Consider the following 16,493-nt stretch of genomic DNA (forward strand, 5'->3'; position numbering starts at 1 on the left):
TACCAGAATAAACTTGCAATATTACCAGAATAAATTACCAGTATACAACCCTAAATTACCTGAATAAACCCGTAATATTACCAGAATAAACTCGTAATATTACCAGAATAAACTCATAATATTACCAGAATAAACCCGTAATATTACCAGAATAAACTCGTAATATACCATACCATTTTATTTATAAAGCACTTAAAACAGCGACAAGGCCAACCAAAGTGCTGTACAGACAAAACAACAGGTAACACACAAAGCAAAATACAAAATGAAGTAAATCAGATCAAATCATATCATATTACCAGAATAAATCCGTAATATTACCAGAATAAGCTCGTAATATTACCAGAATAAACTTGCAATATTACCAGTATAAACTCGCAATATTACCAGTATAAACTCGCAATATTACCAGTATAAACTCGCAATATTACCAGTATAAACTCGCAATATTACCAGTATTAACTCGCAATATTACAAGAATAAACTCGCAATATTACCAGAATAACTTACCATAATAAACTCGTAATATTACCAGAATAAATTACCAGAAAAAACTCGTAATATTACCAGAATAAACCTGTAATATTACCAGAATAAACTCGTAATATTACCAGAATAAACCCGTAATATTACCAGAATAAGCTCTATATGTATGCTTGGATGTATGTATATATATATATATATATGTTAATCATGAGTGTAGTACTCCCTACCACCTTGTGCATGTGCATATTGTCTTTTTCCAAATGTGTGTATTCTGCTTCTTCTTTTGATTATTTCGTGTTTTTTCTGTATAATTAGAACGTACTACTGGATGCCTCAGATTTCCCCCTGGGATTAATAAAGGGTCTATGTTTTGTTCTCCAGCACAGGCTCTGGCCTCAGTGAAGACTTACACATGAAGGGAACAGCAGGGAGGACATAAACACCTCCTGAGGACCTCCTTCTAGGAGATCAGCACAAAGTCTTGGTCTACAGAAAGTGAAACTGCCTCCTCCATCTTCACAGGGCTGAACCTTTGACTTCTGCCTGCTCACTGTGACGTCTAAAGCTCTGATGTCACCACATGGTTCTTTGGGGTGGCATTTTTGTCTTCTAGTCTTTTCAATGCCCCATTTTGGGGATGCAACGCTTTCAGTCATTGGTGCAGTTTTTACATAGTTTAAAATGTGTTTATTATTTATACGGTTCTGTTAGGTTCTTGTTGGAATGTGTGCTGTGTATATATGAGAGACTTAACGGACTGAGCTCTTTTTGCAAGTCTAAACTCCTGTGACAGAATATTTTAGGTCGTGTCACATTTTTCTCTTCTGTTTGAACTCCTGTTCAAAAAAATTTCAAGATACATCCAATTTTATTTTGAGTTTGCCCAAACCTTTTACTATTTAATTCAGTCTATTTCAGATATTAATAATTGCCTAACCCATTTATCCATTTATTGTAAAAATAATATTTGTCCATACTGAAGAGTTAATATGAAATATGATCCCTCCAATATAAGAAGGAAGGGTTACTTTATTATTGCAGGCTTAGAATATTTGTAATTTCTTATATTTCTCATGACTTATTTAAAGATTAGATCCTCGGTCATTGACACATTGCTGCCAATACATATATGAATGTTCTGACAAGAGTCGCTCTTCACTGTCTGTTTCCTAACGACTGAAAGATATATTTGAACAGAGAGAGGGGCACAGTTTTTCAAAGCTTGATGCTACAGTTGGTTTAAAGCCCTGGAGGTAAATTAGTAGGGTCTGCATGTGTAAAAAGCAATAAAATGAAGCTTTTGTAAATTCAAGATATTTTTGTGTGTGTACAAAGTGTAATTATCAGAAGTTTACTGTGTATATAATGTACATGGTACATCTATGAGAGGTCCAGCATACAGTTACAGACCAGATATGATTTGGAAATGTTCATATCCCATCTGTTTTATATCATGTTAAATAAACGTAGCTGTTTGTAACATCTCGTTGTCTTTTCTTGTTTGTCATTTTTTTGTTTCCAGCCGTTGTGGAAAAATAATTCTGGTCTAGCTTTAAAGGAGAAAGAGTTTGGTCAACATTTATGCTGACAGTAACTTTTTGATGTGTTATCATTTTATTTATAAAGAACCAAGTCACAATAGAAGTGACCTCAGGGTGCTGGACAGAAACATTCATATACATAAAAAGTAAGTAAATGTTATTTATTTGAGGAGCAGACTGAGTTTTAACTTCATCGCTAATTAGACGACAAACAAATCTTGGGACACATCTGGAAGGTTTTTCTCTTTGAGACTAGGCTGACATTTCTCATAAACATTTAGAAACATGCCCAAATATAAATGTTTAATTTTGGCTCAGTTCCTGTGAGCTGCTGTTTTTAACAACTCATTTAAAATTTGATCTGTGGCGCCCTCTGGTGGTAACTATACATAATAGCATCTTCATAAAACTCATTTTTTAAGTACTTTGAGCTCACTTTTAGTAGTAAAAATTATAATTTTGTTCAAATTTTTTAATTATTTGATGATGAATACTTGTGCATCTAAGAAGTCAGGTTTAAGTTCAACTATATAAAAAATGGGGGGAAAATGCCACCTACAATAGAAAAAAAATTAAGTGTGGACACTTATATCTTGTTCAGGTAATATTGAAAGTGTAATTTATTGTGAAACCCCCACGGTTTGAGCCCACTCTTACAGTAACGAGTTCTTTAGAGAAACACATGGAAACTTTAAATAACGTCAGAGTTTCCGCCTCCTCGTGCAGCTTTTAACCAATCAGAGAGCAGGCATTGTTGTCAAGCCCCGCCTTCCTGCTGAAGGGGAACGGTTGGCCCGTGGCATCAGATTTAACACGGAAAGCGTCCCTTTTTGTGTTTGCCAGAGAAATGGCCGCGGTACCTGCCGAGGAAACGAGCGCCCTGGGCGCTGGGAGCGATGCACCCCCCGGAAAGACCAACGAGAGCGACCCCGAGAAGAAAGAAAACGGCCTCTCCGAGCCGGAAACTGAACAAACAGGCAGCAGCGGTGAGCCGAAAATGGACGAGGCGGGCGAAAAGAAGCCCGCTACAACAACAGGCAAGGCCGCGAGGGACGTGGGAACAGACGGCGGCGCTTCGGCGGTCACCCGGGAGGGAGCAGCCGTATCCGAAGAGCCGGAGGAAAGACCGGGGTCACGGCCGAGCCTGGAAGAAGGCAGCGACGAGCACACCGGGGACGACACGGTTAAAGACGCCAAGGAGGAACCAGACGACGACAGCCGGTGTTCGGTGATGGACAGCGAGAAGACCGTTTCTAACGGAGTGTGTGAGGACGGGGATAAAAACAGCGGCGGAGGCGACAAGAGGCGGACGAGCGTGGAGATCTCATCCTCGGATGGCGAACAGTTGAGCCGCTTGGACTCGGAGGACAGGTCGGTGGAGAACAGGTTGTGATGGTCTGGGGACCAGCACACAGTCCAAGTTGTTTTAATGGTTACATCTACATCTGCTGCACTTAACTATGTTTAGACATTCTTCCTGCGGATTTCCAAGTTCTAATTCTGCGCCACTGTTTTAATGAAACATAACTGAACTGCATTACAAATGTTAAACCCCAGATTTCTAGAGAAGTCTGTGGTGAATGTTCTTAAAGTTTTACTCAGCACAGACACACTTCACCTCATGAAAACGGTTTGGAGGCTCAGTCATCCAGGTAGAGAACAACAAAAAGGTTAAATCGTGTCATCTGGACCAGTTTCTTTAAGTTTCACCTCATGCACTTCAATTGTGCTCATCTTCTATAACACTTTGCACAAACATCAGAGGGAGGCAGTCCTGACACATGGAGCACATTTTAGTAGCAGAGATTTAAACATGAAGGGGACGTAGTGTGATCTACTGTTAGCTAAAAGGCCGTAGTAAAAATGTGGCATAAAATTGATCTGGCATGAGCGGATGTGGTAAGCATTGAAAATCAATTCCAGCCTGAAGAGGCGTTCACATCTTCTAACTATGTAATGTGGCAAATATAAAATCTGCACCTGTTGTGCATGTCTTTGCACAGCCTGATCTATTCGTTTAATTTGATGCATACTTCCTGTCTTGCAGCACCAGCAGCAGTACCCTGATGGATATGGAGAGCATAGTGTCCAGCGGGCGCTCCACCCCTGCCTTGTTAAATGGACAGAGTAGTGCCAGGTCCTCTGCAGCCAAGACGCTGGCTTACCCCTGCTGCTGGGACCTTTGTCCACAATGCTTTAACTCCAGTCCGGATCTGGCCGAGCACATCAGGGGAATCCATGTGGACGGGCAGAGAGGAGGGGTAAGTAGACCTAGAAAGTTTTAGACGAGCTTAGCGTTGATCCTATTCACTCCTTCATTCCAAGTTGGTGCCTTTTCTTTGCTTGGCAGGGGGGGTTGTTGTGCACACTCCCAACATGGAGCAGAAAAAAAGTGGAAAGCTTGAGCATTAAATGTTCACCTCGAAGGTGGAGTGAAGCTACCATAAATTGAAAAAAAAGGCATTAAGGTGGTTTTTTGGTCTCACGTTTTAAAAAAAATCACACTAATTTTCAATTAATAATTAAAGATTAAACGATCGATTGTGTCTCTTGTGTAAGAAGTGTAATATCATCAGTGCCAAACAAAGAATCCCAAACAAAGTCATAAATTGCCAAGTATGTGAATATGGATAGTGTGTGGGTGAAATGGTTCAGCGTGTTGCTATTATTATTATTATTATTATTATTATTATTATTAATTGGGAAAACTGACTCAAAACTACGAGCGTTCCATTCTTCAGGCAGATGAGAAGGTTTGACTGCTTTAGTTACTTTACCTTAGGTGTGAAAAATGTAGCCCAAAGTCAACCTGTTATTTATCATATGAACTATTTCACTATTTAACAACTGACAAGATCGCCCCATACCCAAATTGTTCATATATTTAGTGGAATGTTCAATACAGAAAAACAGAGTGACTAAGTGAAAAGGGTGTTTAATCTTAAGAGTCACCTCCTGCTCACTTAAATTGTTCAAACTATATTGTTCCAAGCCATTACTGCTGTGCAATATGGATCAAATATAATATCTCAACTCTAACAAGGTTAAGACAGGTCCTCTGGATGGATTCTTCTTTGTTAAAACGTTTCGTCTTTTATCCAAAAGACAACAAAGTTCATGCTCAATCATCCAGGTATCAAATCCAATAATTCTCAGTCAGGTCATCTGGACAGTTTCTTTTTTTCTAGAGACGTTTCACCCTCTATCCAGATGGCTTCATCAGTCAGAGGAGTTCCAGTAAACTGTTTCACCACCAAGCAGTAAACTCAAGTGGACCAACCAGTTTACTGAAGCTAAGATGGTTTCTGGGGCTGTCCTGTCTCCTCAGACTGAAGAAGCCCTCCGGATAGAGGGTGAAACGTCTCTATATAAAAAAGAAAGAAAGAAAAGAAACTGTCCAGATGACCTGACTGAGAATTATTGGACTTGATACCTGGATGATTGAGCATGAACTTTGTTTCCTTGAACCGCTTTGGCTGTGGCTGCCTGCCTGGGAGGAGTCGACGGGGGGCAGGAACGAAACATCTCTATAAAAAAAGAAACTGTCCAGATGACCTGACTGACAATTATTGGATTTATCCAAAAGACTTCTTCAGTCTGAGGAGCTGCAACAAACTCAGGGGCCGTTTACATGGCGCGTATTTTGAGTGCATCCGCAGCTTTCTCTCTGCGGTTCTGCTGATCATTTACACGACACCAGTGGCCCCCCTCTTTGAATCCGGAGGTTTCTGAACCCACCTTCCAGAGTGGAGGTTTTTCACTGACCCCCCGCTGAGGCTTTGTGTTAAACCACATGCGCACACGCACGTGTGGACCGACGCTATATTTCTATCAACACGGCGGCAGACACACTGCTTTCTGAACCTCGACTGATGGCATATATTTTTAATCTCGTAGTTAATCTACGTCAGATTCCAGGTGCTGTGACCGACATCTGTGTTGGAAGAGACACAGTCTGATCCAGTTCTAATGTTGCTGTTTATAGAACGAGGCACACGTCACGCTGCACTATAACATACTAAATGTGCTAAATATTAACAGTTTAATAATAATAAACAGTATTTATGTTAGTCTGAGATATAATGAAGCTCTGAGCTAAATGAAGCTATCTGGACATTATTACTTCAAATTTAAAATTATGCTAAACATGTAGCGTGATTACTAAAGTTGAAAATGAAGACATCAGGTTTATTTTTTTATTTATTCAACACCACAAACTGTTTGTCCCACAAACACTGATAATTAAACTGAACACACTATTAAAACACGTTTACTGAACTTGAATGGATTGAATAAAAGAAATGAGGGGAATTTTAAACAAATAGTTCATCAACATCTCTCTTCGACGTCCTCCTGCAGTTCATCTGGGCCGAGCCTCGTTCAGAACCGGTCCGCCTGGTGGGAGGACAGCTTCTTCTTCTTTCAGGAAAAAAATAAAAACTCAGTTGATTGTTTTGTAACTGAAGTAAACACAAGCTAACATTATTAAGAACGTTGATTTACCTGCTGTAAAACAGCTACTGATTGTCACGGAGTAAAGTCTGACATTGTCGACTCGGTTCTGGTCCACTCAGTAACCGGTGTGGAGCTGTTAGATGAAGCCGTCCCGCTTGGCGTCAAATCTGTCGACTCTTATCCAAAATCCAGCTTTAACTTGTTGTTACGTTGTTAGCTGAGCTTTTTAGCTCACAGGAAAGAAGCGTGCCGAGGCAGCACGCATGCGCATTAGGTGAAGGTACAAAAGTCACAGCACCATCTAATGACCCGGCATGGTAACTACAGCAGATTCGGGAGGGCGGGGGGGAATCCTCTGGATGCATGTAAACCCAAAATGCGACCGTGTCAACGCAAATTTTTTCCTCTTATTAACATACGAAAAAACCCTAAGTTTCCCCCCATCGTGTCCGTGTAAATAGGGCCTAAATAGCACCTTCTCATAGTGGATCAACCAGTTTGTTGCTGACAACCAAAACTAGCTGTTCACATGTTAAAGGAGGACTATCCGCCTAACAATTGGTCGTTAGTACCCAGATGGCTGCTTGCTATTCACAGAGGGCTGAGTGATACTTGCAATAACAACATTTTAAGAGGGGGACAGTTAAACATTTCAACAAGAGGAATCTGTCCAGAGGACCTGACTTAACCTAGTTAGATTTTTCTTACTGGATTATTGAACATGCATCAGGAGTAGGGCATTAACAGAGTACTCGAGTAATCTACACATCGATTGCTAGAACATCTATCGGGGTTAAAAATGTTATGTCAAGTAACCGTAGTGACGTCATATTATATGACCACCGTATGACCGTAGGGGGCGGTGTTGCACTGTTGCAGGTCACAGAGTATGGTGTAACACCGGGTCTAATCCACCGAACCAGAACCAGTTTCGTTTTAAGTTTCGTTTTTGACGTGCTGCACGTTTCTTCACGTTTGCAGTTTAATAATAATAACTAATAGTTTAGTTTTTCCTGTGACTTATTTGCAGTATGATAAATGGTAGGAGCATAATATACGCTCCCAATGTTTTGTTGGTCTTTTTTTGTAAAAATTACCTTTTTTGCAGTTTTATTCTTTTATTTATTTTTGTATCTTGAGATCTATGACGTCATCAAATACTCGAGTTCTACTCGGGTTTTATTATGTTAATGTCGAGTTTAAAAATTATATACTCGTTCAACCCCTAATCAGGAGATAATATCTCAGCATTTTCAGCTGGTTGGTGATGTATGTTTGTCCTATTTTAAATCAGATGATGTAATATTCACTCATCAATGGTGACATTAGTCCTGTTGTTTTAAGTTACAGCAACCAGTCCTGTTTGGTTGAGCTTCCAGCTTGTGAGTTCATCCTGCAGGCCAGGCTTCAGCTAACGCTACACTGCTTTGATCAGCGGACCAGTTGCTCCTCACAGTTTCAGGAACTCGTCTTAAGCGCAGAGGTGACGGGGCCTTCTCTGTCGCAGGACCAAGACTTTGGAACGAGTTGCCTCTGCTTGTCAGACAGGCCCCCTCCCGCTCGGTTTTCAAATCCCGTTTAAAAACTCACTACTATTCAGTAGCTTTCAACACCAGATGATCTGTGTTTTGAACCTGTACGCTCCACACTTGAACCTGTATGCTCCACACTGGTTTATCGTCATTATCTGCATCATTTTTATGTCTATATTTCTGATTTACTTCATTTTGTATTTTGCTTTGTGTGTTACCTGTTGTTCTGTCTGTACAGCACTTTGGTTGGCCTTGTCGCTGTTTTTAGTGCTCTATAAATAAAATGGTATGGTAGTAATGTCATGCCACTTCTCACTTTCTCTTTTATACTGCACAGCACACTATGAGTTTTGAAACAGTTTTTCTTGGTACAGGAGACTGAATGCTACACCGTGAAGCTTTTACCATCTGGGCTGCAGCATGCCGTTTCACACAGGCTGCATACTCAACTTTATGGCTCTGTTACATGTTCGAACCTTTTCATCACGTGCTTTACACATTCTCTACACGACACATTATTCTGCTGTTCATCACTTTGAATCCACAGCATCTCCAAATAATTGAGCCCAGCTCCTCTTCGATATATTCCCCTGTGTTTATCCATCACTGCCTCAAGTTACCTGGTGAAGGGGTGGGGGGACAGGTGAGCTGTGCTCAGTGAGGGGGACGGGGAGCACTGACAAATGGGAAGAAGAGAAAGGTGAACTGGTGGATCTAAAAATACAAATGTAACGCAGCATAGACTATATCGATGTAAATGATATACCGGTAGTCTCATTTTATATATTTAATGAAAATGTTTATATGGTCGGTCGGCTCCGAGGAGATTCTGGCAAACCATCAGGCAGCTGAGGAGAGGAAAGCAGCACCCCACCTTCACTGTGTTCAGTGAAGGTGGGGTGCTGTTGACCTCAACCACTGATGTCGTCGGGAGGTGGAAGGAATACTTCTCGGACCTTCTCAATCCCACCAGCATGTCTTCCATGGAGGAAGCTGAATCGGGGGACTTTGGGGTTGATCTATCCATAACCGTGGCTGAGGTCGCCGAGGTAGTTAAAAGCTCCGAGGTGACAGGGCTCCGGGAGTGGCTGAGATTCACCCTGATTTCCTTAAGGCTCTGGATGTTGTGAGGCTGTCTTGGCTGACAAGCCTTTGCAATGTTGCGTGGACATCGGGGGCACTGCCACTGGACTGGCAGACTGGTGTGGTGGTTCCCCTCTTCAAAAAGGGGGACCAGAAAGGGGCATCACTCTCCTTAGCCTCCCTGTTAAGGTCTATTCAGGGGTACTGGAGAAGCGAGTCCGATCGTTGGTCAAACCTCAGATCCAGGAGGAACAATGTGGGTTCCATCCTGGCCGTGGAACACTGGACCTGCTCTTTACCCTCACTAGGGTCCTTGAGGGGTAATGGGAGTTTGCCCACCCAGTCTACATGTGTTTTATGGACTTGGAGAAGGCATTCGACCATGTTCCTCGGGGTCCACTGTGGGAGGTGCTCCTTGAGTATTGGATTGGAGGCCTGTTGTTACAGGCTGTTCACTCCCTATACAAGCGGTGCAAGAGTTTGGTTCGCATTGCCGGCAGTAAGTCGGACCCCTTCAGGGTGGGAATTGGACTCGGCCAGGGCTGCCCATTGTCACCAATTCTGTTCATAACTTTTACGGACAGAATTTCTCGGTGCAGCCAGCTGGAGGAGAGTTTCCGGTTCGGTGGCTTCAGGATTCCATCTCTGCTTTTTGCAGATGATGTGGTCCTGTTGGCATCATCGTGCTGTGATCTTCAACTCTCACTGGAGCGGTTCGCAGCAGAGTGTGAAGCGGCTGGGATGAGAATCAGCACCTCCAAATCTGAGGCCATGATCCTCAACCGGAAAAGGGTGGATTACTCTCTTCAGGTCGAGGGTGAGTGGAGGAGTTCAAGTATCTCGGGGTTTTGTTCATGAGTGAAGGAAGAATGGAGCGTGAGATTGACAGATGGATTGGTGCAGCATCGGCAGTATTGCGGACTCTGTACTGGTCCGTTGTGGTGAAGAGAGAGCTGAGCTGTAAGGCAAAGCTCTCTGTTTACTGGTCAGTCTACATTCCTACCCTCACCTATGATCATGAGCTCTGGGTAGTGACCAAAAGAATGAGATCGTGGATACAGGCGGTTGAAATGAGTTTTCTCCGCAGGGTAGCTGGACTCTCCCTTAGAGACAGGGGGAGAAGTTCAGTTATTCGGGAGAGACTCTGAGTAGAACCGCTACTCCTCCACGTCGAAAAGAGCCAGTTGAAGTGGTTCGGGCATCTGGTAAGCATGCTCTCTGGGCGCCTCTCTAGAGAGGTGCTTCAGGCATGTCCAACTGGGATGAGACCACGAGGAAGACCCAGGACACGCTGTGGAGAGACTATGTCTCTCTGTGCGCCTGGGAACGCCTTGGAATCCTCCCAAAAGAGCTGGAAGAGCTGGCTGTGAAAAGAGATGTCTGGGCCTCCCTTCTCAAGCTGCTGCCCCCGCGACCCGACTCCGGAATAAGCGGAAGATAATGGATGGATGGAATATTTCTGTTTTCTAAAATCTTGATGTTTTTCTCAGTTCTACTATCAACAATTTGATATTACCTGATTTACACAGTGCATTGCCCTTTATATTCCCATATTAGAAATTTTGATTAAGGCATGGCAAAATTGCCAAATTCTACTTTGGAATGGCAAGGATGGTGGGAAAATTGGCTCTCACTAGGGGTGCACTGATATCGGCCCCGATTTCCTTAATTTTGGGAAATTGGAAATCGGCCAATACTTGCATGAGAAACCAATTTTACTGATTTTTTTTTTATTTTTTTATTTTTTTTAAGTTTTACAACAATTGTCTGAACTTCATTTATATTTCAGAGCACTACCTCATGACCAGTTAAAACAAGTTTGTGTTATTTCTAGGATATTATTCAAGGGTCTGTTTTTCAGTAAAATAATATTGGAAAATTGAAGGTGCATTGTGACGTTATAACAGTGTCGCTTATAAAACTAAATCGGAATCGGCACGTCAAACTTTTAAAAAATCAGTGATCGGACAGAAAACTGCAATCCGTGCACCCCTAGTACACACATGAACAAAACAATGTTAACCATGTGTCCTGCAGAGTTTTATCACAGCTGGCTGGTGATGCGCTCACCTATGGTAACTCTGACCCCATTTTGAGGTTTTTACACAAACTCTAAAAACAAGTCAATACGATTGATTTTTAAATCAGAGCATTGACCACTGGAATGTTTTATGGAAGTGTTAACTAAAAGAGAATCATGAAAACTCTTTTGTCTGTTTTATTTAATTTGACCTTTAACCAAAAACAGACAATAAAAGTGTTTACACAGTCACCAGCCATCAGCAGTAGTTAAATGTTAGAATTTTATTTTCTCCTAAAAGTATCAGCATAAATATTTAAAATGATTCCAGCCTATTAAATAAAGCAGGGACATAGTTTAAAGGACCTTTATAGTTTGTTGTCATAATGTTTTGGCTACTTTTAAATATGTGTTTGTTTCTCAGGTGTTTGTGTGTCTGTGGAAGGGCTGTAAGGTGTACAACACCCCCTCCACCAGTCAGAGCTGGCTCCAGAGACACATGTTGACCCACAGTGGAGATAAACCCTTCAAGGTAAAACCTACACTTTAATCTGGGTGTGCTCTTAAAAAAATCTGGGATTATGTTGCATTTGTAAAATGGATATTTGTAAAAAACTGCTACCCTAAGAACAATAAAGCTTACATTTTAAAGTGTGTTAAAGTACAGATATTTATGATCAACTACACACAGTTTGTTTTTTTGGGTGGGGTGGGATAAAGTTAAACAAGCACACATCTCATCTCAATCACGTGTAACATTTACTGCAGGTCAGATTTTAGATGCTGAAGTCCTGGGGAGGTTGGGGGCGTGGTGTGGGGGCTCTGTAAGCTAGAGCGGGCTCAGCGGCGGCTGTGCACGTGCACGTTTTCAGTGTGTCTGCTCCGAGCGCTTTGGGATGGAGAGGGGCTCACAACTGGGCCACTGCTTGCACACAGGCTCACCGTCCATCAGATGATGTGTGCAATATCTGCAGTTATTCAAGATGTATAATAAAAATAAAGGCTTTCTACGTTTTTTATTTTCATTTTGAAAAGCATACACCAGTCTTTGACCTCTCTCCCCCAGCGTACGGTTTGTACACTTGTGAAAATGTTGAAAACTGTGACTCACCCTTTAGGTACTTGAGCCTTTTCAAACAAGTTCATTTTTGTTGTTGCACATAACAGCCAGTTCTAAACTGCAGTTGTTTTGTACCTGCAGACTGTAGCGTTAATCCTGTTCCTGTTTGTCTGTCGCAGTGTGTAGTCGGTGGCTGCAACGCCAGCTTTGCCTCACAAGGAGGGTTGGCTCGCCATGTTCCCAGTCACTTCAGCCAGCAGAACTCCTCAAAGATGTCCAGTCAGGCCAAACTGAAGGAGGAATCGCCCTCCAAGGCTGGACTCAACAAGAGGAAAAAAATCAAAAACAAACGCAGATGGTCCCTACGTACGTACAAACAAGCACACAAGCCAACATAAATACCGTATTTTTCGCCCTATAAAGTCACAGTTTTTTGCATAATTTGCATGTCCTGTGACATACACCGAAGCGACATATTTATGGATCTCTCCCCCCCCCCCCATTTATAAACCAGTTGTTGGCTGAGATGTGACCGTTTTCATTCATTCTGACTGAAAAAAAAAAAGAACACTACCATTTTCAGCCACTAGGTGGCACTCGAGTAGCATGGCATGCCGTTGTATCAAGTTATAGGTAAAAGTGGCTATAAATAACAAATTCAAAAAGTTCAAAACAAAAACACAACTGGACTTTATTTATTATCCTTTACATTATACTTTATTGTTTTGGTCTTGAACTTTTTTGAATTTACCATGACCTGGATGACTGAGAAAACCAACTATTAATGATACAATCAGCTTGCCATAGCCTGCCACCTTCGTCCAGCTCGCTGCTTGGAGCAACCGTCAAATCAGCTTCATTTCGCTGCACCGCCCCAGTGAAATGAAGCTGATTTGCCTATTAAAGTGAATTTATTAGGTAAAAGTTCAACTGAGACACACCTTTGCTATAATGTCGAGCAAACAATTGTTTTAGGTGCTTATCTTGTTAAATTTCGAAGAAACGCGCAGCGTTCCTCCTTCCTTTTTTCCTCCACGTCTGCTTGCTCCTGAATCACCGATTCAGCGAATACTTTTGAAATTCAGCTGATTTGACCGTCAAAGTCCTTTTATTAAGCAAACGTTAGACTGAGACACACCTTTACTATAAAGTCAAGCAAACAAATAATTGTTTTTAAGTGTTTATTTTGTTAAATTCTTGTAAAAGTCCTCGCGTGCACGCTCCCGCGGCTGCCATTTGGCAGCCAATCTATTTTTGGCACACCACCAGCCCAGCAGGCGCATTTTTCCAGGTTCGGCCCACATTTCAGGGTAGTCAGCTGTGACACGTAACAGACACGTCAGCAGTAACGCATAATAGATACGACGAAGTGGCATATTTATGTATTTTTCCACTTTTTTTAGACATATTTGTACTGATGCAACTTACAGGCGGTGTGACGTTTACAGTGGAAAATACAGTACTGTTATCTTTCTCCTTTTATTACAAAATCAACACATTTGTGGTATTTCAGTCCTTTTGTTTTTGAATATACCTAAAAATAAATTAAAATGATGTTTTGACTGAGTATCTGTGTGTGCTATTAGTATATGATGTGACTCAGATGGGTCAGTAAAATGTTACTTTAGGAATATGGAGCACCATTAAACAGAATTTGGTCAATTTGAAATATTTTTGTCACAGTGTTAACATTTTTCCAGATTTCCTGGTGTTAGCTGCCAATTCTGGATATCTTTTGATTACTACCAGCTCTGATCCTCAAACTCATCATTTTAAACCAGCAAGTTCTATCCTAGAAAACCTCTGTATTAAAAAATAAACATCAGACTACTTAAAAAATATAATTACAAATTTGCATTGGTTTGAATGCCAAGTCTGTCTCAGATTTTACCATTTAAGAGGCACTACTGTTTAGAATATTAAGATTTTAAAGGACGTCTATTTTCTAAATATATATATATATTTTTTTTTTTTCATTATTATGAAACCTTGAACAACTTATAAATATATTTATAACTTGTAAAAAGAACACATTTCTTGTTCCAATGTTTATTTTGTTGGCACAAGGTTGTTTCCCATGAATATTTAGTGTTAAAGCAATGAAAGTGAAATAAAATAATGTAGTGTAAATGATAATTGTATGTTCTTGTAAAACATGCACACGTTCATTTTTTTCTTGCAGAGAAACATCATTCAGATAACCATATGGTTATTTATTGAAAGCTGTGGCATTTTTCCTATTATCACCACAATATTTTACAGTTTTCTATTAGTTTGTGTGTTTGTTTTTCAACTTATCTTTCATTTAACCTGCTTGCTTTTCATTTCAGCAAGGCCCCAGGACTTCTTTGATGTCCAGACTATGGACGCTATTCGTCACAGAGCCGTGTGTCTTAACCTCGCCACCCACATCGAGAGTGGGGGCAACGGCCACAGCGTTGTCTTTCACAGTACGGTATGTGATTTAATACTGTATGTCCTGCACCTCTTGTACATTTGTGTTTTTAAAAGGCTTAAACCCAACTGAGAACAGAAATGTAAAAGGAAACAAGTTATATTCATGTTTTTTATAAGCATTAATTATAAAATGCATTATTTACATTATGGTGAAGAAAAATCAGTTATAAAAGACTCCGAAATAACGTCACATTATAAATAGATGCACACAAAAGTGGAATAATGTTGATGTTTTTTAATGTTTTCAATAGAAGTGACCAAAAAATGGTGAAACTTGAACAACTTAATCAATTACATTAAAATTCAGTTAATTTATCATTTACCTTATAAGTTAATCTTAGTTACTACAGTTTTTAAAGTGATATGAAGATGGAGCTTTAGATAAAGTCAGTGGAGGTGAATTGGTAAATTACAGGATGACTCCATCACGTCTTCGTCGTAGGCGTGCCTCAGCGCCTGTGTTCTGGGTGTCTCTTGAGTTTAAACGGGCTTTTTAGTGTCGCACTAAAACATCCTACTCACACACACTATCAGCTTTCAAAATAAAATACCTGTGGTGATTTTATCCCCTGTAAACGTAAGACTTCTGTCCCCGGACCTGCACATGAAATCAATGAAATATTCTTTCCTCCCATAAATAAAACCTAGTTTTCTGTCATTTCTCTTCAATATTTAATGAATAGTGAAAACTTTTTACTCGTAGTTGTTGCTTTTAAATCAGCCTATGAACAGCTGAAACCATCAAATATTGTCTGAGAAACGATGATCTTAGATTTATTTTAACTTTGTGTTTTATTTTTATCCTGCCTGTAGACAGCAGAGGGTGTCAGAGAGTCTGGTTTAAACAAAGCTTTAACCGCACCTTGAACTTAATTTGTACTTGTAGAAACTCTGCTCGGCTTGAAGTCTTTGAGTCGCAAAAAAGATGTTGCTTACTTTTGTGTGGGTTTGTTGCTTTGTCCTTATTTTCTTCTCATCCTGAACATTTCATTGCAGTGTTGACCTTGTGTTAACCTGCATAGGACAAATAAACTATTTTTTAACAAGCGCTCTAGAGCACCTTTGCTGCTTGTGTTTATATGGACTCTTACTGTGTTAAGATTTTTTTTTTTGGTGTTTCTTTACTGTTTTCTTTTCAATGTAGTATTGTAATAAATGGTTATATTAGCAGAAGGAAACTATAGAGATTTAGTGAGAAATCTTTCATTTATTTTTGCAGTTCCGCAGCAGATCCACTAGAGGGCGCCCTGTTTACTATTCAACATCTTGCTCGTGTAATTTTTGCCCCAAACTGGGAAAACATCAGAATCATCTGCTTGTGTATCCCTGAGTGTTCAGCAGCTGTGGGGGGGGGATCATTTTCTCCAGTCAGTGACAGAGATTTTCTCCACAGTGTTGATCTTCAAGCAGGTTCTGTGTTTGCTCGTAGCGTTTATCTGATTTTCAACTGGTATCGTTTTGTTGTCACTTTATACATTTGGCATGTTTTGTGTAGCCTTCCATCACTGCTTGGTGCAGAAGTACAACTTAAAATGTAAACCTTTAAGAGTAGGGCCTGAACAAGTTTTTATTTTAACTTTATATATGCCCTCAAAAGAATAAAATACCAGTAGTAGTATACGTAAATTATTTTTGTTTAAGTTCCTGATGTAGTTATTACATCATTATTTGCATAAATAATGTTAAACACGTATTTTTACAAAATTTTACATTTTGATAAATAAATAAAAAACCTTCCATTTTAAACCGTAAGAAAGTTTTATTTATACTTGTTCTGCAGAAATGTGCTAAGGGAAGATGCTATTTCTTTCCAAGTAAAGCCAGTACACGCAAGTATTCAGCCTGTGTGATAAAGTAAA

The 16,493-nt window shown here is 40.4% G+C and overlaps 2 protein-coding genes across 2 annotated transcripts in view; both read left to right on the plus strand.

The window, feature by feature from the left end:
• The window catches only part of plekha5 (pleckstrin homology domain containing, family A member 5), a 121,142-nt gene extending 120,218 nt beyond the window's left edge, over positions 1 to 924 (plus strand). The window contains exon 30 of the mRNA XM_037683614.1: positions 868 to 924. The gene's annotated coding sequence lies outside the window, so the exon portion shown is untranslated. The remainder of the gene's footprint in view (positions 1 to 867) is intronic.
• Positions 925 to 2,805: 1,881 nt separating this feature from the next.
• aebp2 (AE binding protein 2) overlaps positions 2,806 to 16,493 on the plus strand; it is a 36,663-nt gene continuing 22,975 nt past the window's right edge. Inside the window, exons 1-5 of the mRNA XM_037682987.1 lie at positions 2,806 to 3,398; positions 4,075 to 4,288; positions 11,542 to 11,649; positions 12,357 to 12,543; positions 14,508 to 14,632. Of these exons, the coding sequence (XP_037538915.1) occupies positions 2,875 to 3,398; positions 4,075 to 4,288; positions 11,542 to 11,649; positions 12,357 to 12,543; positions 14,508 to 14,632 (1,158 nt within the window). The 5' untranslated portion in view covers positions 2,806 to 2,874. The remainder of the gene's footprint in view (positions 3,399 to 4,074; positions 4,289 to 11,541; positions 11,650 to 12,356; positions 12,544 to 14,507; positions 14,633 to 16,493) is intronic.

Source organism: Nematolebias whitei, chromosome 10 (assembly GCF_014905685.2).
Source record: "Nematolebias whitei isolate Nwh7 chromosome 10, NemWhi1, whole genome shotgun sequence".
NCBI classification, from domain to species: domain Eukaryota; kingdom Metazoa; phylum Chordata; class Actinopteri; order Cyprinodontiformes; family Rivulidae; genus Nematolebias; species Nematolebias whitei.